This window comes from Castor canadensis, chromosome 1, assembly GCF_047511655.1.
Source record: "Castor canadensis chromosome 1, mCasCan1.hap1v2, whole genome shotgun sequence".
Lineage (NCBI taxonomy): Eukaryota > Metazoa > Chordata > Mammalia > Rodentia > Castoridae > Castor > Castor canadensis.
The window spans coordinates 142,378,443-142,402,840 of record NC_133386.1 but is presented as its reverse complement, the minus strand read 5'-3'; the positions used below and the strand labels follow the sequence as shown (position 1 = coordinate 142,402,840).

Here is a 24,398-nt window from a genome sequence, read left to right as displayed (position 1 = left end):
ACCAAGGACAATGACAGGAAGACAGAAAAAACAGGGAAACCAGTTTCCCCACAGCAAAAAATTAGTACAGGAACTAGAGGGAAATGAAGAAAACAGATATTCAGATCCAAACTCCAACAAAATGAAGATAAACTATGCCAAAGAACCCAATGAAGCCCACAAGAATAATCTAAAAGAAAAATAGTATAGGTAATCAATGAGAATTTTATAGAGATGATACTGGATATGGTCAACCAAAATGTACAGGAGACACTCAAGAAATTCCAAGACAACAAAAATAGAGAATTTGAAAAAGCACAAGAACAAATAAAAGAAACCATAGAAGCACTGTATAAACACCAAAGTGAAACAAAGAACATGATTAATAAAGAGATAAATGAACTCAGGACAAAAATAGACAACATTAAAGAGGAAGAGACTCAGGATATGGAAAACCTCAGAAAAAAGAATGAAACAGAAATGCAAAACAAAATGGAAGGCCAATCCAGCAGAATAGAACAAACAGAAGACAGAATCTTGGTAAAAAATTGTCTAGACCCTGTCTCAACCAATAAAATGCTGAGCATGGTAACACACTCCTGTCATCCTAGCTACACCACAAGTATAAATAGGAGGATCACAGTCCAAGATATGCTGGGCATAAAAGTGAGAGGACCTTATGGATTCTCTGCTGAAGAAGAACTGACACCAACCCTCCTTAAACTGTTCCTATGCCCATCTCTGCTTCCTGCCTGACAAGGATCACTGGCATGAGCTACAATGCCCAACCCTACAACCTTTGGTCACGCTCCAGTAGAACATCTTTTAGTGAGTAATTAGAACACCCAGTATCATGTAGTAGTCAAACTGACCAGAATTTAATGTTACAGCTTTTGCTCACATGCCCCACTTGTTAACTATAGTTTCTGGATTCTGCAGGGAAGAGAGAAATGAGAAAAAGTCTATTAATTGTTCAGTGCTGAAGTTAGTTGCTATTATATATAGCTGGCCTATTAAGTGTTTACAGCTAAGTCTTTCTTATATTTAGTACTTTCATAGATTATTCAAAGAAGCTTCTCTTCATCCTTAACTTGAACCTTAATTTAAACTGATGTATTGTTGCTCTGTATGGTTTCTTGCAACTGCATCTGCAACCCAGATCCCCTTGTAGAGCCTCATACACATTTGTAGAAGATAGGACAACACCATGAAGCTACCTCTAGGATATGGCCTATCCATGAAATGGACAGGCTTCTTCCATCATCATGAATGCTGCCTCAACCAATGCATTTCTCATCTAAACCTGAGAAGCAGAAAGGCAACTTTTCTTAAGTTTAGATTTTATTTCTTCAAGTGTATCATGTACTAACTGTGAATCATATTTAGTGACTGTTAGATTCATATGTATGAGTTACAATTTAACACAAGAAGGAAATCCAGAGTTCAGTTATGGTGCGATCAGAATATGAGAGCCATCATAGTTCCTGAAATTGAGAGAAATTAATGGGCATTCTTATTAACCAAGTGTTAGGCATTGTGAATGATTTTGGAAGTGGCAACATCAGGAAGTAGCTTCTTTTTGTATGAGCCTATACTGACTTGTACATGGGGATCTCATTGTGGTATTTCCATATAATACATATGACATACCTTGAACATATCCAACCACTCTATTGCTCCATCTCACCCTCCCTCATTTCTCTACAATTTAATGGGTTTCATTATGCTATGCATACATAATGTCCAGAAAGTAGCTTGTAGTCCTAGTTCTGGAGAAGAAATGGGCAGGATATGAGATAATTAAATGTTACAAACTTAGAAGGAGAATGCTACAAAGCTGAAACACAAACTTTTAAGGAATGGACATTAGGTGATTCTGGATTCTCATGAGTTCAGGGAGCAAGGTCATCAGCTATGGTTGAGACTTACCCTTTTGAGACAGGCATTTGTAGGAAGGTTTCTTGTTTTTGTTCTGAGGTCATTAAGAAAGCAGAGTGAGACTGGTTGTGGAAATGCTAGAACACTGCAAGATGATACCAAATTCTTCTGGAATTAACAACTGACTGTCATTTGAGTAAAGAAGTGCTACCTGAGTAGCACAGCAAAACACAACAAATGAATGTACATGTCCCTTCTTCCTGGCCCAGCTTTTAATGCCCTCTACTGGGAGTTGGTTGACAAAGGAGAAATGGAATTTGAAGTGTTCAGAAAAAAATAATGGGTATAGAAGATGGAACTGAAACTGAGAGACAATGACATAATAACCAGTGCAATAATTCATAGTGAATTTAACCCTGGAAATTGTTTATACAGTTTTCAAAAAACATGAGACAATGTCTGGCAGATAGTAATACAGTCTAGAGATTTGCAACTGCCAAAGGTCACGATCACCTGCAGGCTGGAGAATAAAAGGTGGGGTAGCAGAGCTGCAGCAAAAGTGACAGACAACCTGCATCTTTACTGCTTCCCACCAGCTGAATCCATCTGAGATGCAGTGATACAGGAGATTGGAATATTCCTCAATTAATGGCTGGGTCCTTGATATTTGTGAAACCCCTGGAGTGTGAGGGTTGGATTTGTGGGTAAATAGTCCTAGCCTTTGTAGAACAGAAGCACAATTCATTCTTCTCACTCTTATTGTATCATTACCTTTGTAAGATAAATGATCTCCTATGGGTTTTCATCTTCATAATCAACACCATGCAAAGTGTCAACTCAATGTAAATCAAGAAACATGAGAGTATTTTGACTTTTCAAGTTCTGAATAGAGATTCTGTTCTATAAGACCTTTCTCAAGCCAGGTAAACAGATTTCTCTGGGAATTACTTCAGGATTAATGTACTATTGAAGCCTACTTATATTTTCAGAACCTTACTCATTCAAGTGAGATTAATGCCTTTCTTCTAACACTACTTTTGCCATGAAAAGCAGGGGTGACTCTCTTTTATATGTGGTTGTGCATGTTTCATGTTTTGGTGGCTTCTACTGGAGCATGAGAGCCCCGTGAGTGGGATATGAGCATTCCAGGGAGTGTTTATTTATTGAATATAACCTGCAACCAAGAAAATTTATTCTTGTTTTTAATCATATGAAAGGACATCAATATGCCAAATACACAAAATTAACTCTACAACACTTCTTCACACTATTGGTAGAAAAGAAGCTCAGGTTCAGTCTTAACAGGACATGAGACCACATGTATTAGATCCCCCACCCAATGGTACCCTAACCGTGGTTTAATATTTTCAGAAGGATGTTCTGTGTCTTGCTTCAGTTTTGTTTTTCAAGATGCTTCAGAATCTTTAGTAAATTTCTTTTTGGTGTTTTTATTTTTATTATCTTATTATTGTGCTGGGGGTACATTGTGACATTTACAAAAGTTCTTACAATATATCATACATGAATGCATCCCCTTCATCATTCTCCTTTACCTTCCCCTTCCCCCATTCCTGGAATAGTTTCAACATGTCTCATTTTTCTATTTTCATACATAAGTACATAATATTTCTTTTTTCATTATTTATTAAGAATTACCTGACATTAAGCCAGACTTCAAAAGATAAATACTGCATGTTTTTTCTCATATGGAGAAGCTCCATCTAAAGAAAAAATGGATATGGACATAAATAGGGGATGAAATACATGGAGATGTGGGAGGTCAAAAGGGAAAAAAGAGGACAGAGGAAGAGAGAATGTGATTGAAGTACATTGTATGCGTATATGAAAGGGTCATAATGAAAGGCATTAAAAATGCAAGAAAGATAAAATCAAGGTAGTGGAAACATTTCAAAGTAAGTTGCAACACCAATACACTTCCTTCTAGATATTTCTGCATTTATATATAATATTCCTTAAGTCAATATTTTGTATGGTTTTTTAGTTTCTTTCGAACATAATGTAAAAATCTTACATGCATAATAGATAAATTTTTATAAAAGCATTAGTTTTGTTGTCAAATATGCTAATGACATTTTCTAGGGAAAGATGGAGGCATATTCAAACTGTCAGATGGATCAATTTTTGAATGGTTGCAAGAATAGTTGCTATCTTTATGGATCTGTATAATGAATAGTGCTGAGAATAATATCTCAAAATTGCTCAATTTTTTTTGAGACATTTTGTTGATTTGTTAATAAAATGTGGGTATGTGTTTGAAAGACATCCTTTTGATTATGCAATAATGGGAGTATATTTAAAACATACTTGGTCATTTCTACAACCATGTGTATGAGTCTCTGCCTATTCCCAATATTATACTAATAATATAAATTAATCTTTTTACTCAATGTAAAAATACCAGATTTTGCATGCTTTTGATGTGGCAAAATATCTGATTAATGGCTAGAGCATTGGTCAGTTGTATAGCATATTTGTGTTTGTTGGCATGGGTGTAAATTTGAAAGAAGCAATGAAAATATCTGTAACTAAATACCTCAATGTGTCTGAGTGTATACCTGAGGGAGTCTCAAGTTTTCTATGAACATATATGTTGTTGGCATTGTATGTGGTGTGATTGCAATCCTGATCAACAAGGGCTAAAATAAGGATATGGATGATGACATCATGGATAATAAGTCCAAGAACAGGATTCTCCTGGAAACAATTCTCTTATGGCTCAGTTCCCTATTTGTTGATGCCCCCTCCCAATTATTTCAACACCCTCTCTTACCACCATATACAAATGAGTCTTGGGATTTGGGATCATTCATAAATTCATGTCATAGGAGAAGGTGCTGGTGCCACTCTGCTGGCTGGACTCATAATACAGTACATCCAGCTACAGGGAAAAGGAGGGTCTTCCATTCAGTGAGTGCTCCCTTCCTCACCCAGCCCAACTGGGCTCTTTGTCAGGACCTTATCCCAAACTGTAACATTTGTACTGAAATTCCAAGAAAACTCCAACTCTCCCATCTCACCCCTAAACATGAGCCAAAACTATCTCTTTCCAAATCCCAGTATAACAGAAATGGTGACATGTTCCATCCTGCATCAAAACCATAATATCAAAACACCTACCTTTAAGTTAAGGTGCTGATGACATCAGATTAAATTTTTTCTTGAGGGCAGTTTATACTTCTTATGCTAACTTCCTAGAGTTTAAATTATGATCTCCTATTCTTGGCTCTTGGGTGAACAGATGGACAAAAATCACATAAACTAATAAAGTCATACATTCATGTGTTGTTTAATTTTAGTTGGATTTTCAGTATTGAATATGTCATGTGAGTATAATTTATGGGGATGTTCTGGTGAGTTTGTTGATGAATTTGTTACATTGTGTACGTGTGTGTGCTTACAAAAAAGTGTGCAGGAGAATGTGGATGTGGAGAAATACTGAGAAATACTTAAAAATACTCATAGTACCAATGAGTAGCCATGTGTTTTCCTAAATTCTGTGGTACATACTGTTATGTGTATAAATAGACATAATGTGTATTTATATCACATATGTGGGTGTAAGGGAGTGCTTATGAATCTGGAAGGATGTGTGTGTAAATAAAGTATAAAATGCCTGTTTTCTGACATTTTAGAGGGACTGTGTGTATGTGCATACACATAGATGCTATCTTTCCATCTTCCTGACTTTTTCTCCTATAGTGATTCTTTTTAAGAATGTTTGAGGCACACCCTCATGGAAAAAGCAAAAACAAAAAAGGTTGTTGGGTGGCAGTGGGGCATTGTCCTTCATGGGGGGAGAAGTTTTTATAGTTGCTTTCCAGATGGGACAATCTGGCATGTAGATAAAATGTTACCTTTCTTGAGTACCTCTCTCACGAAAGATGTTTGCACATCAGCACAGAGAGGTGAGATAAGTCCTATTTTTCCAGGACTGATAAAAAAAATCAAAACAAAATAAATCACCCCCAAAACAGATCTGGCTGGGAGCTCAAAAATAAGAATGTTTTCATAAGTTTAAAGACAAAGAGGTTTCTCGTCACCATAGATAAAATTTTGTTGTTGTTGTTGGAGAGATACAATACAACAAAATGAGCAACAATAAGAGGTAAGGTCAATAAGACTGAATCCCTGACACTGAGAATCTCAGATCATGTTGGGAAATCAGATAAATAAACAGATAAATTACAAACTCCCTTTCTTGATGTCAGGAAAAATGGTGTTTCAAGAAATTTGAGTAAGAATTGGAAAAGGAATGTGGTTTAGAAGCTAGAGAGGGTAGGTTATAGTGAAAATTTGTATGATGAGATGGTTTTGCAAATGCTTAATTGGCTGAAGGGAAAGAGGCATAAAAGGAATGAGATTACAGGTACCATAAAATGGACTGAGGGAATAGGTCTCTGAGGAAGGTGACAAGACATGGAATTTTGAAGCTAGAAGGCCTGTCTTTGGAGAAGGAAAAATTTCTCTTTCTCAGAAAGCTAGGGATAAAAATGGATTAAGATGTGAGTAAGTTTAACATTTAAGTAGTGGTAAGAAATAATTTTCTCCTTTTTTATTACAGTTAATCACTTGCTTCTTTGATTTTGTCCACCTGCACACTTGAGAATTTATCGAAGCTTGAGATTTGCTATGTAAATATAAAATAAAGGAAAAGGAAAGATGAAGACACCAGTTTTACAGGGAGTAGGTCAGAAAAAAAGCAAGAAGGAAGGGTTGATATGTAAATAAACCAGAAAAAAGTAGAGGAAGTTGTGGAGACTCAAGAGCTAGTGTGCAGGTATCAGGAGGCAAGAGAGCTGGAATGTAGAATCCTAGGATTTAAATATGGAAAACTGGAATTTAAGTTTTCAGAGTAGAATTGTTTATACTGATGACAAGTTCAGGGTTGAACATGGGATTGGGGGGCTGTGTAAAGTCTATTGAAACCACAGTATTACGACTGCATGCACCCCATCTGTGGTATCTACTTCAGAGTTCCCAAAGACATAAGCAATTCTCCTATTTCTGATCTGGCTTAATTTCTATTTTTCTCCCAAATTCTCACAATATGTCTTTTGGGGGTAGATAGAGAAGTGAAGGGATGCTGAAGTTTTGGTGAAGATTAGAGTACTTAACTTATGTTGTCTCCTATCTTGTTGCCTTGCCATGTAATAGGTATTCATTTGATTCCACCATTGCATTGAGAATATACTGGGCTTTGTGGAATAGAAATGAGTAGAATTCAGTTCCTTCCTCAATGAACTCAGAGTTTCTAAAGGGGGAACCAGAAACATAATCATATATTTTCAGTCTCTGAATATGTGTGTTGGAGAAAGGATATCTGCAAGAAAGAAAGTGAAGAACTCCCCAACAACCTTTTTTGACCCATTCTTCATCTTTTTTCTCCCACCAGCCCATCATGCTGGGCTTCAATGGCACTCCTTTCTAGCCATCCACACTCCAGCTGACAGGCATTCCTAGGATGCAAACAGGCCAAGCCTGGTTTGCCTTAATTTTTTGCATCCTCTACTCGATCTCCATTTTAGGCAACCTCAGTATCCTCACTCTGGTGGTTTGGGATCCTGCTCTGCACCAGCCCATGTACTACTTCCTCTCTATGCTCTCTCTCAGTGATCTTGGAGTGTCCCTTTCTACACTTCCCACTGTGCTTGCTACCTTTTGTTTCAACTACCGCCATGTTGACTTTGATGCCTGTTTAGCACAGATGTTCTTCATTCACACTTACTCTTTCATGGAATCTGGCATACTTCTCGCCATGCTTTGATCGTTTTGTGGCTATATGTGACCTACTACACTATGCCACCGTGCTTACCAACAGCCGAATCTTGGCCATGGGCTTAGGTATTCTCACCAGGAGTTTTACCACTCTCTTTCCTTTCCCTTTTCTGGTGAAAAGACTGCCTTTCTGCAAGGGCAATGTTTTGCATCACTCATATTGCCTCCATCCAGATCTCATGAAAGTAGCGTGTGGAGACATTCATGTTAACAACATCTATGGACTCTTTGTGGTCATTTTAACCTATGGTGTGGACTCAGTTTTTATCCTTTTATCCTATGCATTGATCTTGAGAGCTGTGTTGGCAATTGCATCCCAGGAGCAGAGAATTAAGGCACTCAGTACATGTATGTTGCACATCTGTGCAGTTCTGGCCTTTTATGTGCCCATAATTGCTGTCTCTCTGATCCATCGCTTCTGGAAAAGTGCCCCAACTGTTGTCCATGTCATGATGTCCAATGTCTACTTGTTTATACCTCCCATGCTCAACCCCATCATATATAGTGTGAAGACCAAGGAGATCCGCAGAGGGATCCTCAAAATCTTCCATAAATCCCAGACCTAGGAAAGCTGCAGACACTGAGAAAGCTTCTTTGGAGGAAGCACTGTGACTTGTCTGCCAACTTTAGGAATTCTAAAACAAGGATGAAGAGAACCCAGGCTCTTGAAGGTTGTGAATTTGTAAGCAATAAAAGATTATTTACAAAAGAGGGTGTGGAATGTTGTGGTGATTGTGATCAAAGTACATTATATATCTGAATCCCATTATTTTTACAGTTAATATACACTAATAAAAAGAATTGAAAATAAAGTGTTATCTCTACAGTAAGACATGTCTAAACAATAAAATGATGTATGTATTTATTGAACATCTACTGTATGAAAATCCTTGTGCTAGTTGCTAAGAATGTTATAATGGTAACTATAATATACTGTTAAATAAATAGGTTTATATGTCAAGGGAAATATGTAGAAAAGAGCCACAGATGCCCTGAAAAATGTTTATCATATTTGGGAATAATGGAAGTTCAGCAAGGAAAATAGGCTTGAATAAAAATAATTCTACTGTCACCCAGAAATGAGGTGGTAGATTTAAAGTAAGACAAAGTGCTAGGAAGTCTTTGTATTTTCATGCAAGAGAGACAATCTCTTGGATTTATGGAAATAAGAACAGGTTATGTTGTGTGGTTATGAAGCAGCTGTGAAAGATGAGAGAGGATAGATCAAGTACTTAGCTAGGATGGCAGGGAGAAAGGAGGGTGGTATTCTGTGCAGATGTAACTTCCTTAGAACAAGTATTTAGCCTGAAGAGTGTAGAAGCTTAACACTCCAAGTATTGTCCAAAGAGTAATAGCATTGGCATATCTTCTAGCTTCTTAGAGAAGCAGAATCTTTTAAGTGCCACATTTATCCTTCTGAATGAGAGCTGTGTTTAATAAGAACCTAAAAGATCAAAACTTGAGAAGCATAGTGCTTCTCTTATCTAATACTGCCAGGTATTAAATGTTTGTCTGTCTGCAGTGCAAAAAGAGAAAAAAAATACAAGAGCAACAAGAGTTCGAAAAACTGTTTCTCAATTTTTGATTCTCAGAACAGTAGTATTGGTGGCACTTGGAAATTTGTTAAGTATGCAAATTCTGAGGACTTCTTTCATACTTCCTGTACATTAATTAAAGTGAGTAGAATCATGCTTAAATATATCATGCTTAAATCAGTCTAACCTCTCCACTACATTTCCTCACCCTTTCTTCCCCACTGCAGTTTTCAGTATGTCTTGTTCCTACACAGATATGATGTATTTCATTATTATGCAGTCTCTCATTCTTTCCTTCTATTCCTTCCCCCTTAGCCTCCTCTAACAGCTGCAATTTTGGAACTATGTTGTATATATATTTATGCATATATATGGTAATGGTTGTATTGAATGGGATCTATCTTCCACATAGGAGAGAAAACATGTGACCTTTGTCTTTTCCAACCTAGCTAACTTCACTTAACATGTTATCCAGTTTCATCCATTTACCTGTGGACAGCAAAATTTTATTCTTCTTTATAGCTGAATATAATTCTATTGTGTACATATGCCACCATAAATCATAGGGCATCTGGACTGTTTTAATAGCTTGGCTATAGGGAATAATGTGCAATAAACATGGGTGTGCAAATGTCTTTATTGTATTCTGGCTTACGAGTGGTATTGCTGGATCATATGGTAGTTATATTGTATTTTTAGATTTTGAGGAGTCTCCATACAGTTTTCTACAGTGGTTGTACCAATTTACATTCCCGCCAACAGTGCTTGAGGGTTCCTTTCTCCTCCATATCCACATCAGTGTTTGTTGCTATTTGTGTTCTTGATGATAGTCCTTCTAAGGAGTGAGGTGGAATCTTAATGTGGTTTTGATTTGCATTTCTTTTATGGCCAGGGATACTGAGCATTGTTTTCATTGTTTTTGGCCATTTGTACTTCTTCCTTTGAAAAAGCTCATTTCATTTACCCATTTGTTCATTGGGTCATTGATTCTTTGAGACTTTAGTTGTTTGAGTTCACTGTAAATTCTATTAATCCCTTGTCAGACAGATATTAGCTCGGTTCTTCATTATGTTTTCTGATTACCTCCTATGTGATTCTGCATAAAAGATGACATTAGTAGTCAGATGAGAGACACCAAAGACTACTTAGATTGGTCAGTCCTAAATCTCAAAGCATTGCAGTTCTGAAGCGACACACTTTCCACAGACTTAACTCTAAGACCAAAATATCTGTGATCAATGGAAACACTGAGGTGTAGCCACTGACTCACTGAGAATCACAGTACCTATGAGTACTGTACTGTCTGGGAAAGACTAGAAATTCTTCCTAAAGTGGCAGTGCTGCATTGTATGTCTTCAGAGAATGTCTGGTTGTTGACATCCCTAGGGCTTCTTGGCTTCCTTGCTCTTCCTCTGCCATCAGAGAGGACTTTGAACGTATGGTCTCAACTTACTTTGTTAGAGGTTGGAAAGGAAATAGAAGAGAAGACATCAAAAAGTATGTCTTCCAGCACCAGGGACAAATATTGTAACCTATTCCAAGGCCCTTTTCCCTGAAACAAGACTGGGTCCTGTGTGACTTCAGTTGCATAAAGGTTCTGGGTTCCAGAAGCAAATGAAAGTGAGGCCAACCTTGGAGTCATGTACTACCTGCACCATTTTTTGCCTGTGTTACTGAAGTCCTCCCAAAAAGCAGGGTTCTCTCTAATGATGAAACATGTCTGTCAAGCCCAAACCCATCTAGCTTTCTTTATCTTCAACTGCTGTGAGACAATGAACATGAAAGTATTTCTAAAATGTCTGCATGATAGTGTATAAACAATGTAGTCATCTTCACAGAGAAATGGTTGTAGGAATTAAGAAATATGTAGTAGCAGGATAAGAGAAGCTGGGAGTAAATACAATACATTAGGGTTAAAATAAAAGGTCTGGTGTGAATAAGTGGATAAATAAAGAGGATAACTACAAGTGTTTAGGTACAAGTGCTATGCTAATAAACAAATCTGTGTGCACACCTGTGCATGCTTGCATTTGTAAATGGTGCCTATAAATCAGTGTGAAATGACAGTGAGAGTATGACAAGAAGTACATAGTAAAGAGTGGGAGGGACAAGAAAGACTTTGGGAAGAGATTTGCATGATAAGAGTAGGTTCTGAGAGTGAGTATGGGTGGGCAAGTATATCCCTTCTTTTCTGGCTTCTTAACACCAGTAAGTACAGATCTTAGAATTTTCCAAGTCAAATGATAAGAGACTGAGAAGTTCCCTGAGTTCTTCCTGCCATGCGATTGTTCAACGTAACTCAGCCTTCTTCTTTCCTCCTGACTGGTATCCTTGATCTGGAGAACCTTTACCCTTGACTGGCAGGACTCTGCATTTTTTATGCTGTGGCCCTTGGGGGAAACCCAGTGATTCTTTAGGCTCCATGCATCCATGTACTACTTCCAGTCCATGTTGTCTTTCAGTGATGTGGCCATGTCCCTGGCCACACTGCCCACTGTTCTCAGAACCTTCTGTTTCAATGCCCATGACATCACTTTTGATGCCTGCCTAGCCCAGATGTTTCTCATTCATTTCTTCTCCATGATGGAGTCTGGTATCCTATTGACCATGAGCTTTGACCGCTATGTGGCTATTTGTGATCCCTTGCGCTATGCCACTGTGCTCACAAATGATATCATTGCTAGAACGGGGTTAGCTGTGACTGCTCGGAGCTTCATCACCCTCTTCCCTCTTCCCTTCCTTATCAAGAGGCTGCCTATCTGCAGATCCAATGTTCTTTCCGACTCCTATTGCCTGCATCCAGATATGATGAAGCTAGCCTGTGCTGATATCACCATCAACAGCATCTACGGACTCTTTGTTCTTGTTTCCACTTTTGGTATGGACTTGTTTTTTATCTTTCTCTCCTATGTGCTCATTCTGCGTTCTGTTATGGCCATTGCCTCCCACGAGGAAGGCCCCAAAGCTCTCAATGCATGTGTGTCACATATCCCGGCTGTGCTCACATTTTATGTGCCACTGATTGGAGTCTCCACAGCGCACCACTTTGGGAAGCATGCACCATGCACCTACGTGTCCTCATGTTCCATGTATACCTCTTTGTACCTCCTGTGCTCAACCCTCTCATCTATAGTGCCAAAACAAAGGAGATCTGTCAAGCCATCTCTGCATGTTTCATCACATCAAATGTGACTTCGACCTTCACTATGGGATCTGATGTTTATTGTGTCCACAGGCTGTCATCAGTGGTGAGATTTATTTTATCGTCTTCATGAGATCAATCACCAGTTGCTTTAGTTTCACCAAGTGAAATCTTATTCATGGTCAGAGCTCTTTACAAAATATATGAAAAAAAATGACCCATAAAAACTGATAGTTGTTGACCTTTTGAAGTATTTCCATGTTCATTTCTATTTCTTCTGCCTTCTTTCTGTTTCTTTTATCTTCATTCCACTCAGTCCTCCTCCAAAGAAAGCAATGTTAAACATCTGAATCAAACACTTTTTGATTGGGAGCAGAATTGTGCTAACTGAATGATTTTTATTTCTCTTCCTTCACAGGATTATAATTTTATTTTGCATAATGGAAGAAATGAGGAGAGTCAGAATTGATGTCTTTGTCAGATTTTCAGCTCCAATCTGCCTAACAGGAAGAATAGAGCACTTATGATTTAGACACTAGAAAATATTTATTTTTGCCTTTCTCTTAGAGTGATTTTCCTACTATACCTTTTTCTTCAATATCACAGAGGTAAAATACAATAACTAATTCCTCAGCCTAATTTTAAAGATCTAAGAATAAGTTTAGACTTACTTCCAGATGAAAAACATTAAAAATTTGTTGCCCTGTGGAGTCTAGGAAAATTGCCCTGGAGGCCTTATAGCAACAGACCATGTATTTTATTTTATTTATTTTTTATTTTTTTACTGGTGGTACACGGTGGCATTTACAAAAATTCTTATAATATATCAAATATATCGCAGTTGATCTTACACTCTCCATCATCCTTCTTTCTTTATTTATTTTTTTCATTTTTCTTTTATTATTCATATGTGCATACAAGGCTTGGTTCATTTCTCCCCCCTGCCCCCACATCCTCCCTTACCACCCACTCCGCTCCCTCCCAGCGAAGGAATACCCAGCAGAAACTATTTTGCCCTTCTTTCTAATTTTGTTGTAGAGAGAGTATAAGCAATAATAGGAAGGAACAAGGGTTTTTGCTGGTTGAGATAAGGATAGCTATACAGGGCATTGACTCACATTGATTTCCTGTGCGTGGGTGTTACCTTCTAGGTTAATTCTTTTTGATCTCACCTTTTCTCTAGTACCTGTTCCCCTTTTCCTATTGGCCTCAGTTGCTTTAAGGTATCTGCTTTAGTTTCTCTGCCTTAAGGGCAACAAATGCTAGCTAGTTTTTTAGGTGTCTTACCTATCCTCACCCCATCCTTGTGTGCTCTTGCTTTTATCATGTGCTCATAGTCCAATCCCCTTGTTGTGTTTGCCCTTGATCTAATGTCCACATATGAGGGAGAACATACGATTTTTGGTCTTTTGGGCCAGGCTAACCTCACTCAGAATGATGTTCTCCAATTTCATCCATTTACCAGCGAATGATAACATTTCGTTCTTCTTCATGGCTGCATAGAATTCCATTGTGTATAGATACCACATTTTCTTAATCCATTCATCAGTGCTGGGGCATCTTGGCTGTTTCCATAACTTGGCTATTGTGAATAGTGCCACAATAAACATGGATGTGCAGGTGCCTCTGGAGTAACCTGTGTCACAGTCTTTTGGGTATATCCCCAAGAGTGGTATTGCTGGATCAAATGGTAGATCGATGTCCAGCTTTTTAAGTAGCCTCCAAATATTTTTCCAGAATGGTTGTACTAGTCTACATTCCCACCAACAGTGTAAGAGGGTTCCTTTTTCCCTGCATCCTCGCCAACACCTGTTGGTGGTGGTGTTGCTGATGTCCATCATCCTTCTTTATACCCCCATTCTGGGAGTAGTTTCAACAGGTCTTATTTTTCTATTAACATATATGTGTACACAGTATTTGTAACATAGTCACACTCCTACACTCTTTCCTCACATAGTCCCCCCTCACACTGGTACTAACCCCTTAGACAGAACCTGTTCTGCCCTCCTGTTCTCTGTTTTTGTAAAAAACAAAAAAAGTAACATTTTTGTTCAAGGTAGCTATACATTGGTTTCCTTGGGACCTTTCCATGTATATATGTATTGCTACCAGAATTGGTTCATCTCCTCTATTTTCTCCTTTCTATCTTAGTACCTTTCTTATGGTGATTTCAACAGGTTTTAAAATTCTATATTCCTTCTTGTATAGGAAATACATTAACCATATTCACCATCTTAACTTCCTTCTTATACTCTGCCTTTCTCATATGTGACCAATCCTTACCATGACCACTCTTTCATAATATTGCTTATATTTGTATTAGATCTATATTCCACATAGGAGAGAAAACATGAGGCTTTTGGCTTTCTGAACCTGACTAACTTCACTTCAGATGATGTTCTCCAATTCCATCCATTTACCTGAAAATGACAAAATTTCATTCTTCTTTATGACTGAGTAAAGTTCCATTGTATATAAATGCAACATTTTATTAATCCATGCATCATTATTGGGTCATCTTGGCTGTTTCCATAGTTTGGTGATTGTGAATAGTGCTGCAGTAAACATGGGTGTACAGGTGCCTTTATTGTAACCTGACTCACATTCCTTGGTGTACACCCTTAGGAGTGGTATTGCTGGATCATATGGCTGTTCCATTTTTAGTTTTTGAGGAGCCTGCATACTGTTTTCCATAGTGGTTATAATAATTTACATTCCCACCAGAAATGTAAGAGAGTTCTGTTTTCCCCACATCCTTGCCAACATTGGCTGTTGTTTGTATTCTTGATGGTAGCTATTCTAACAGGAGTGATGTAGATTCTTAATGTGGTTTTGATTTGCAATTCCTTTATGGCCAGGGATGATGAGCATTTCTTCATGTGTTTTTTAGTCATTTGTACGTCTTCCTTTGAAAAAGCTCTGTTCAGTTCACTTGCCTATTTCTTCATTTGGTCGTTGATTTTTTGGAAGTTTTTTTTTTAATAAATTTTTCTTATGATATATTCATGATACGGGGGTTTCATAGTGACAATTCCAACTAGACTTATATTGTGCATTAGTTACATTGTCCCCAGAGTATCTCCACCTCAACCTTCTCCCCACCCCACTTAAAGCAATTGCAAGAGATTTTCTAGTTCTGTTTCATAAAGGTATTTGAAGTCCATCTACCTTATACAATCACCATAATCTCCTTATCTTACCCTCCCCCTCCCACTAGTATCCTGCCCCAAATACACACTGTGCCTATTTTAGAGTCCTGGCTTTCATAATTAATATTTGAGTTGACGTTCATAGGGGTGTCTCAGTGTATGCCTTCTGTGGGTTGCTTTACTTTGGTCTGCTCAATCCCTGAGAATACTCTTCCTTACCCCTTTACCTCCAGGCCACCATTTTTCACACCTTTTTATACATATTATATCATCTACCTTCATAACTTGCGGTATCCAATATTACTGTTGCTCTATCATTCTCTTTTCCTTTCTCTCTTTCCCTGAGTTCCATAGAGTAGTTACACTGTTACAAACATGTTCTATAACTGAGTTTGTATATGATTTTTTTTGTATATGTTTATCTTTGGATCTATCTGTCCCAAATGAGAGAAAACATGTGTCTTTTGTGTTTCTGATCCTGGCTAACTTCACTGAATATGATGTTCTCCAAGTACATCTGTTTACCTTCAAACCCCATGTCATTATTCCTTGTGGCTGAGTAATACTCCATTGTGTGTATATATACAATAATTTCATGACCCATTTATCAATTATAGGGCTTCTGGGTTGTTTCCAGAGCTTAGTTCTTGTGAATAGTGCTGCAATGAACATTGGTGTACAGATGTCTCTACTGTATCCGATTTTACATTCTTTTGGGTAGATGCCCAGGAGCAGTGTCTCTGGATTGTGTAGCAGTTCTGTTTCTAGTTTTCTGAGGAATCTCCATCCTGTTTTCCACAAAGGTTGTACTAATTTGCATTCCCACCAGCAGTGTATAAGGGTTCCTGTTTTGGCACATCCTCGCCAACATTTGTTGTTGTTATTATCCTTGATTCTGGCTATTCTAACTGGGTGAGATGAAATATAAGTGTTGTTTTGATTTGCATCTCTTATAACAAGGGAAGTTGAACACTTCTTCATGTATTTACTGGCCATTTGTACTTCTTCCTTTGAGAATTCCCTGCTTAACTCATGTGGCCATTTCTTCATTGGGGTGTTGATTCTTTGGTGATTAAGTTTTTTTGAGTTCCTTATAGATTCTGGATATTAAACCCTTGTTGGATGAGTAGCTAGCAAAGATTTCTCCCATGCGGTGGGCTGTCTCTTGAGTCTGGTGATTGTTTCTTCTTCTGTGCAGAAGATCTTCAGTTTAATGCAGTCCCATTTGTTCATTGTTTCTCTTAGATGCTGAGCCTTTGGAGTTCTGTTTAGGAAGTTGTTCCCTATACCTATCTGTTCTAGTGTATTTCCTACTGCTTCTTGGTGTTGTTTCAAAGTTTCAGACCTTATATTAAGATCTTCAATCCACTTTGAATTGGTTTTGGTACAGGGTGAAAGACAGAGATCTAGTTTCAGTCTTCTGCATGTGGATATCCAGGATTTGTTGAAAAGGCAGTCTTTTCTCCATCATGTGTTTTGGGCTTCTTTTCAAAGATGAGCTAGCTATAAATATGTGAACTTATGTCCAGATCTTCTATTCTGATCTATTGGTCTTCCTGTCTGTTTTTGTGCCAATACCATGCTGTCTTTATTGTTATGGCTCTGTAGTATAGTTTGAAGTCAGGTATTTTGATGCTGCCAGCATTGGACTTTTTGCTCAGAATTGCTTTGGCTATTCAAGGTCTTTTGTGTTTCCATTTGTACTTCATGACTGCTTTTTCTATTTCTGTGCAGTATGTCAATGGAATTTGGTTAGAGATTGTGTTGAGCATGTAGATTGCTTTTGGCAGTATGGCCATTTTCACAATGCAGAGTCTATCAATTCATGGGCATGGATGGTCTTTCCATCTTCTGAAGTCTTCTTTGACTTCTCTCTTCAGTGGTTTACAGTTTTAATTAAAAAGGTATTTTATTTCTTTTCTTAAATTTATTCCAAGGTACTTTATTGTTTTTTTGAGGCTATTGTAAATGGGATTGTTTCCCTGATGTCTTTCTCAGTCTGTGGGTTGTTGGTATATAGAAAAGCTACAGATTTCTGTATGTTGATTTTTATATCCTGCTACTTTGCTGAAAAAGTTTATAATTTCTGGTAGTTTTTTGGTAGACATTTTGGGGTCTCTTAGATATAGGATCATGTCATCTACAAATAGGGATAGTTTGACTTCTTCCTTACCTATTTGAATCCCTTTTATTACTTGCTCTTGTCTTACTGCTCTGGCTAGGAATTCCAAAACTATATTGAATAGGAGTAGAGAAAGCAGACAGCCCTGTCTCATTCCTGATTTTAAGGGAAGCAGTTTCAGTTATTCTCCATTTAATTTGATGACACTAGGTTTGTTATATACACAGCCTTCATTCTGTTGAAGAATGTTCCTTCTATTCCAAGTTTCTTTGGAACTTTTATCATGAAAGGTGTTGGATTTTGTCAAAGGCTTTTTCTGCATCTATTGAGAGGATCATGTGGTTTTTGTCCTTGGATCTGTTCATGTCCTGTATTACGTTTATGGATTTATATATATTGAACCATCCTTGCATCCCTGGAATGAAACCATGGTCATGGTGTTGTATGATCTGTCTGATGTGTTGTTGAATTCTGTTTGCCAGTACTTTGTTGAGAATCTTTGCATCTGTATTCATTAAAGATATTGGTCTGTAACTCTCTTTTCTGGTTATGTCTTTATTTTGTCTTGGAATGAGTATAACATTGGCTTTATAGAATGAGTTTGTTAGTGTTCCTTCCCTTTCTATTTCCTGGAAAAGTTTGAGGAGTACTGGTGTTAGTTTTTCTTTAAAGGCTTTTTAAAATTCAGCCATGAATCCATCAGATCCTGGGCTTTTCTTTGTAGGGAGACTCTTTATTACTGTTTCAGTTTCATTGCATGTAATAGGACTATTTAGGTAGTTAATATCTTCTTGGTTCAGTTCCAGTTGGTTACATGCATCTAGGAATTTATCCATTTTGTTTAGATTTTCCAGTTTACTTGAATATAATTTTTCAAAGTACTCTCTAATTATTTTCTGTATTTCATTGGTATTTGTGGTTATATTCCCATTTTCATCTCTGATTTTATTATTTTGGGTCTTCTTCCTCCTCTGTTTTGTCATGTTGGCTAAGGGTGTGTTAATCTTGTTAATCTTTTCAAAGAACCAACTTTTTGTTTCATTGATTCCATGTATAGTTTGTTTTCGATGTCATTAATCTTGGCCTTGATATTTGTTATTTCTCTCAGTCTGATGTTTTTTAGGTTTGATTTGTTCTTGTTTTTCTAGGAGCTTAAGGTGCATCATTAGACTGATTACTTGCAAAGTCTCTGTTTTTTTAATGTAGGCACTTATATCTATAAACTTTCCCTTTAGCATGGCCTTTGCTGTGTCTCACAGATGCTGGTATGTTGTGTTTTCATTTTCTCTGAATTATAAGAATTTTTGAATTCTTCCCTTATGACTTTGATCACCCATTGTTTTTTTAGCAGTGTATTTGTTCAGTTTCCATGTGTTTGATGTTGAGGTCTAGTTTTATTCTGTTGTGATCTGAAATGATGCAGGGGGTTGTTTTGATTTTCTTGAATTTGTTGAGACTTGTTTTATATCCTAAAATATGATTTATTTTGGAGAAAGTTCCATGAGCTGCAGAAAAGAATGTGTACTGCCTAGTTGTTGGGTGAAATGCTCTGTAGATGGCAACCATGTCTATTCAGTCTTATGTGTAGAGTCACCCTGAAGTTTCTTTGTTTATCTTTTGTCTGGATGACCTATTTATTGGTGACAGTAGGATATTCAGGTCTCCCACTATCACTGTGTTAGAGTCTATCTGTGCTCTTAGGGTCATTAGAGATTTTTAATATAGACAGGTGCCCCTGTGTTTGGTGCATACCTGTTAAGGACTGGTATTTCCTCTTGATGAATTGTTCCTTTTATTCTTGTGAAATGACCTTCGCTCTCTCTTCTGATTGATTTTGGTTGAAATCTACTTTGTCAGATATGAGTATAGCTACTACTGTTTATTTATGGGATCCATTTGCTTGGAAAACTTTTTCCACCCTTCGACTCTGAGCCACTCTTTATTTTTTTTTCCGTTAGATGGTCTCTTGTAAGCAACATATGGTCAGATCTTGTTTTTTAATCCAGTTTGCTATTCTATGTCTTTTGATTGGGGCATTGAGGTTATTTATATTCAGTGTTAGTATTGAGAAGTGCCTGTTTTTTCCAGTCATTTTTGTTTCCCCATTGTTTAGTTTTACCTATTCTTTCTTTATTGGTCTGCTTGCTCAAAAGGGTTTATTCTTTCTTGAGTCTGCCTGACTCACCCTAGTTTCTTCTTCTACATGTAAAAGTCCTTTAAGTATCTTCTGTAGTGCTGGCTTGATAGTCACAAATTCCTTTAGTTTTTCCTTTGATTTGGAAGGATAGTTTTGCTGGGTGGACTAAGCTGGGTTGACATTTGTTTTCTTTTAGGGCCTGTATTGCATCTTTTTATAACCTTCTGGGGTGTAGAGTTTGAGTTGATAAATATGCTGTTATTCTAATGGGTTGGCCTTTATATGTGACCTGTCTTTTCTCCTCTGCAGCTTTCAGAATCCTTTCTTTGGTCTTTGTGCCGAGTGTTTTGACTATGATGTGTCTGGGAGTGCTCCTCTTTTGGTCCTGATGGTTTGGTGTTCTGTAAGCTTCCTGTACCTGGGTGACTCTCTCTCTCTCTCTCTCTCTCTCTCTCTCTCTCTCTCTCTTGAGGTTAGGAAAGTTTTCTGCTATTATTCTATTGAATAGATTGTCAGTGCTTTTAGTTTGTGTCTCCTCTCCCTCTTCTACACCCATGATTTGTAGGTTTGGTCTTTTCATGGTGTCCCAGATACCTTGCATGTTCCATTCAAATTTTCTTAGCATTTTTCTTGAACTTTTACTGTTTGCTCTAATTCCTCCATTCTGTCTTCAGTTTCTGATACTCTGTTTCCAGATTGCTTTGCCCTTGTTTGCCAAGCTTTCAACTGTGATATTTATTTGGGATATTGAGTTACTTTGGATTGATTATTTTTCAGGGTTTCTATATCTTTATTGATTTCCTCTTTCATATCCTGGATAGTCTGCTTAATTTCATTCATCTGTTTGTATTTTATTTGAGCTCATTTAATTGTTTATTCATATTCCTTTTGTGGTCAAATACTAACTTTTGTGTTTCTTCTTTGAGTTTGTTACTCATTTTTTACTATTTTTTTTTTGGTCATTGACTTTTTGGGAATTTAGTTTTTTGAGCTTCTTGTATATTCTGGTTATTAATCCTTTGTCAGATGTATAGCTGGCAAAGATTTTCTCCTAGTCTGTGGGCAGCTCTTTCAATTTGGTGACCATTTTTGTTGTGCAGAAGCTTTTTAATTTCATGTAGCCCCATTTGTCAATCATTTTTCTTAATTGCTGAGCCATTTGAATTCTATTTAGGAAGTCATTGCCTAGGCTTGTTAACTTCAGTGTATTCCCTGCTCTTTCCTGTACTACCTTCAGTTTCAGGTCTTATATTAAGGTCCTTAATCCACTTCGAGTTGATACTTGCACAGGGTGAAAAACATGGATCTAATTTCAGTTTTCTGCATGCAGATATCCAGTTTTCCTAGCAACATTTGTTGAAAAGGTGATCTTCTTCATCACATATTTTTGACATTTTTGTCAAAAATCAGTTGGGCTTAGCTGCATTGATTCATATCTGTGTCTTCTATTCTGTTCCACTGGTATTCATGTCTGTTTTTTGTGCCACTACCATGCTACTTTTATTGATATGGCTCTGTAATATAGTTTGAAATCAGATATTGTGATACTTCCAGCATTGTTCCTTATGCTTCATATTGCCTTGGCTATTCATGGTGTTTTGTGTTTCCAAATGAACTTTAGGGTTGATTTTTCAATCTCTGTGATGAATGTATTTGGAATTTTGATGGGATTTAGTGTAGATTATTTCTGGTAATATAGCTATTTTCACAAACTTGAGTCTGCCAATCCATGAGTATGGGAGATCTTTCCATCTTTAGTCTTCTTTGATTTCTTTCTTCAGTGGGTTATTGTTTTCATTTTAGAGGTCTTTCACATCCTTTATTAAGTTTATTTCTAGGTATTTTTGATGCTACTGTAAATGGAATTATTTCTTATATTCTTTCTCAGTCTGTTCATTGTTGCTGTGTAGAAAGTCTACTTATTTTCATAAAGTGTTTTTATATCATGCTATTGTGCTAAAGGTGGTTATTTTGTCCATGAGTTTTCTGGTGAAGATTTTCAAGACCACATACTTTATATAGAGAGTTTTTATTTTTGTGCAAAACTCTACAATAGATATATCAAGGGGAAGTGGTGGATATAGGGGCTGAAGGTGGGGTGTAGCTGTTTCTGGATGGAGATACATTAAGTGTTTGGGAGTCAATTTTATAAAAGTGGTCATAATTATATTAGGAAACTCATTTTACATTTCCTGGAACATTAAACAAATCATTTAAGGGAAATGATTGAATCACATAATTCAGCATAATTTCAAGTAGAAAATAATTAGAATATTTAATGACTTACAGTAAATTATGGTCTCCCTCAATTTAAGTCCAATGATACCGATTCATATAAGAAACTCATTTTAATAATGAATAATAGTACTTTTAATGTCATGAGATTTTAGTTTCAATAAGTACATAGATGCAAAAAAAAGTCTTATGCAAGTTGCATTTTAAATAAAAGCAAAGAAAACTCACCAAGTCTATTCCTTAGAAACCAAGGGAGACATCCATTTTACCATAGACATGACTTTGAAACCCCATGATGTAACAGGAGAAAATAGAAGGAAGAAGAGATTACCAGCCTCTGAAATGTGCCTCTGGTTCTATTCCATTTTATCATTTCCTCTCTCCATTATCAATTAGAAGGGCTACTGCTTTGTATGAACTGAGGGAAAGGGCATTAACTTTTATTCTTTTATGAGGAAGGCAGCATTAAAAAAAATAAGGGCTACCCTTGTAGTGCAAAGCCTAAGAAGACTAAGGTCATACACTCTTTTATGACCTTGATTGAGTTGGATCATTTTCACCTCTTCTTATTTAACTTAGATTTCCTGGAACTCCACATTTTGTCCTATTGAAATGAAAAAATAAAAACCTAGTCTGAGCCCAGAAAAAGTAAGTGACAAAAAATTGTTTTATATTTTAAGGCAACTTAGACTTATGTTTCACTTAAGAATATGTAATACTGAATATAGTCCAAACAAATGTGTAAGGGGTCTAGTTTGACATATAGGAAAATAATATATGAGTAGTAAAAGTACAGATGCTGTCATCCTGGGTTCTTCTTTCATCTTCCTGGGCCAGTACTGACTGTTGATGAGGACAAGGATAGACTGAAACAATGAGATAGAATAGGATTCTCATCTTAGAGTCTTATAGCTAAGACTCATAGCAGGGCTAAGATCACTAGAATCCAATACAGAATTTGAAAAAAAAAATACAATTCCATGGAATTAATTTGTGTGAACCCAGAGAAAGGGAAAAATTTTCAGAAACAAGTCCTTGGAAAAAGAGCGTAATGACCAGGCTTCTAGGCACAGATTATCATCAGCCTAATTTTCTGTGTAGCTTTAAGAGGTTCTGCCCCACTTCAATGAAATGATCTCCAGATCTGATCAACTCTGCCAGGACATAAGGGCTCTGCTGCTACAGGGATGATTCAGTTGTATTGCAGTACTCTTTGCTCAGCCCATGGTTTTACACAGTAATAGTAAAAACAGAGCAGAGAAAGTTCATCTTTTGAGTGAGGTTATACACAGCAAGAGCATTTCCTCTTCAGAAGAATATCTAATACTTCATTATCAAGCACAAGCTAATTTGCCGCTGCATTATGGATTCAGGGTCCTTTATTATTCTAGTACTTTCTCGGATAAGAAGGGGTTTCTTTGTTGCTATTTGTATGCTTGATCACAGACAATCAAGCATCTGAGCAGAGCATTTCCTTGTCCATGCTTTCAGGTTTCTTAGATATAACAAGTTTGCACATACTTTGTGAATTATCGTCATCCTAACCTCAAGAAGCTAATAGACACTGCCAAGGATTGGTCCACCGTAGAGAAAAAGTGGACTTTTGTGCAAGCAGCAACTGGACATGAATTACAGAAACTGAGATTTTATTTCAAGGTTTTTTTCATATTAGGTGTACAGGGGTGAAATGTTTGTTCACATTTATAGCAAAAATGTAATTTTTCTTTTCTTTGTTATACATGGAAAAGTAGCTCATCAAATATATGTAAGAAAATATAAGAAATAAATATATATTGGGTGGTAATTCAATTCAGTGACTTAATTTGTATATATTTCATTCAGACATCAGCTGATAAGGCTGATATTTGATACCACTGCATTTGATATTTCACTGCAATTTGCATGAGCCTCTAACACTTTTCAAATGTAAAGTTTAATCCCAAGTTAAGATATCCTATAAATCTCTCTCTATGGGAATGTGTCATTAACCCAAAATATGGCTGCATGCAAACTTAGATGATGAGTAAATCTCCACTAATAGGAATACAAAAGGCAGAGCTGGATATCCTGCTTGGATCATTTTTAAGCTATATTGCTTAAAAAATTCTTCATAATGTACTTCTCAGCCTTTTTTCCTTCCCTTCATAGAAGAGATACTGGTAATTATCCTTTATTCAACCCCAGCTCTAAAATGGAGGTTTCCTGGTCCTCCTTATTAAAGTTTATACTCTCTCTTCAACAAAATTAGAGATAAGGGCAAAACAGTATCTGCTTGGAAGCAAGGGGGTAGGGGCGAGGGGGAGGGAGTGGGGAAAAGAGGGGGGGAAGGGGGAAAAATGACCCAAACATTGTATGTACATATGAATAAAAGAAATAAAGAAAAATAAAATAAAATGGAGGTTTGTTTTTTTGAGATGAATGTGTC

The 24,398-nt window shown here is 37.0% G+C and overlaps 1 protein-coding gene and 1 pseudogene across 1 annotated transcript; both read left to right on the top strand.

Annotated features, from left to right (window-relative positions):
• Positions 1-7,276: 7,276 nt before the first annotated feature.
• LOC109675024 (olfactory receptor 51I1-like) lies at positions 7,277-8,219 on the top strand. The gene is given in 2 exon segments (XM_020151863.2): positions 7,277-7,635; positions 7,637-8,219. Coding segments are annotated over 2 exon segments (942 nt in total).
• Positions 8,220-11,618: 3,399 nt separating this feature from the next.
• On the top strand, positions 11,619-12,463 carry LOC109675028 (olfactory receptor 51I2-like; annotated as a pseudogene).
• Positions 12,464-24,398: the final 11,935 nt, after the last annotated feature.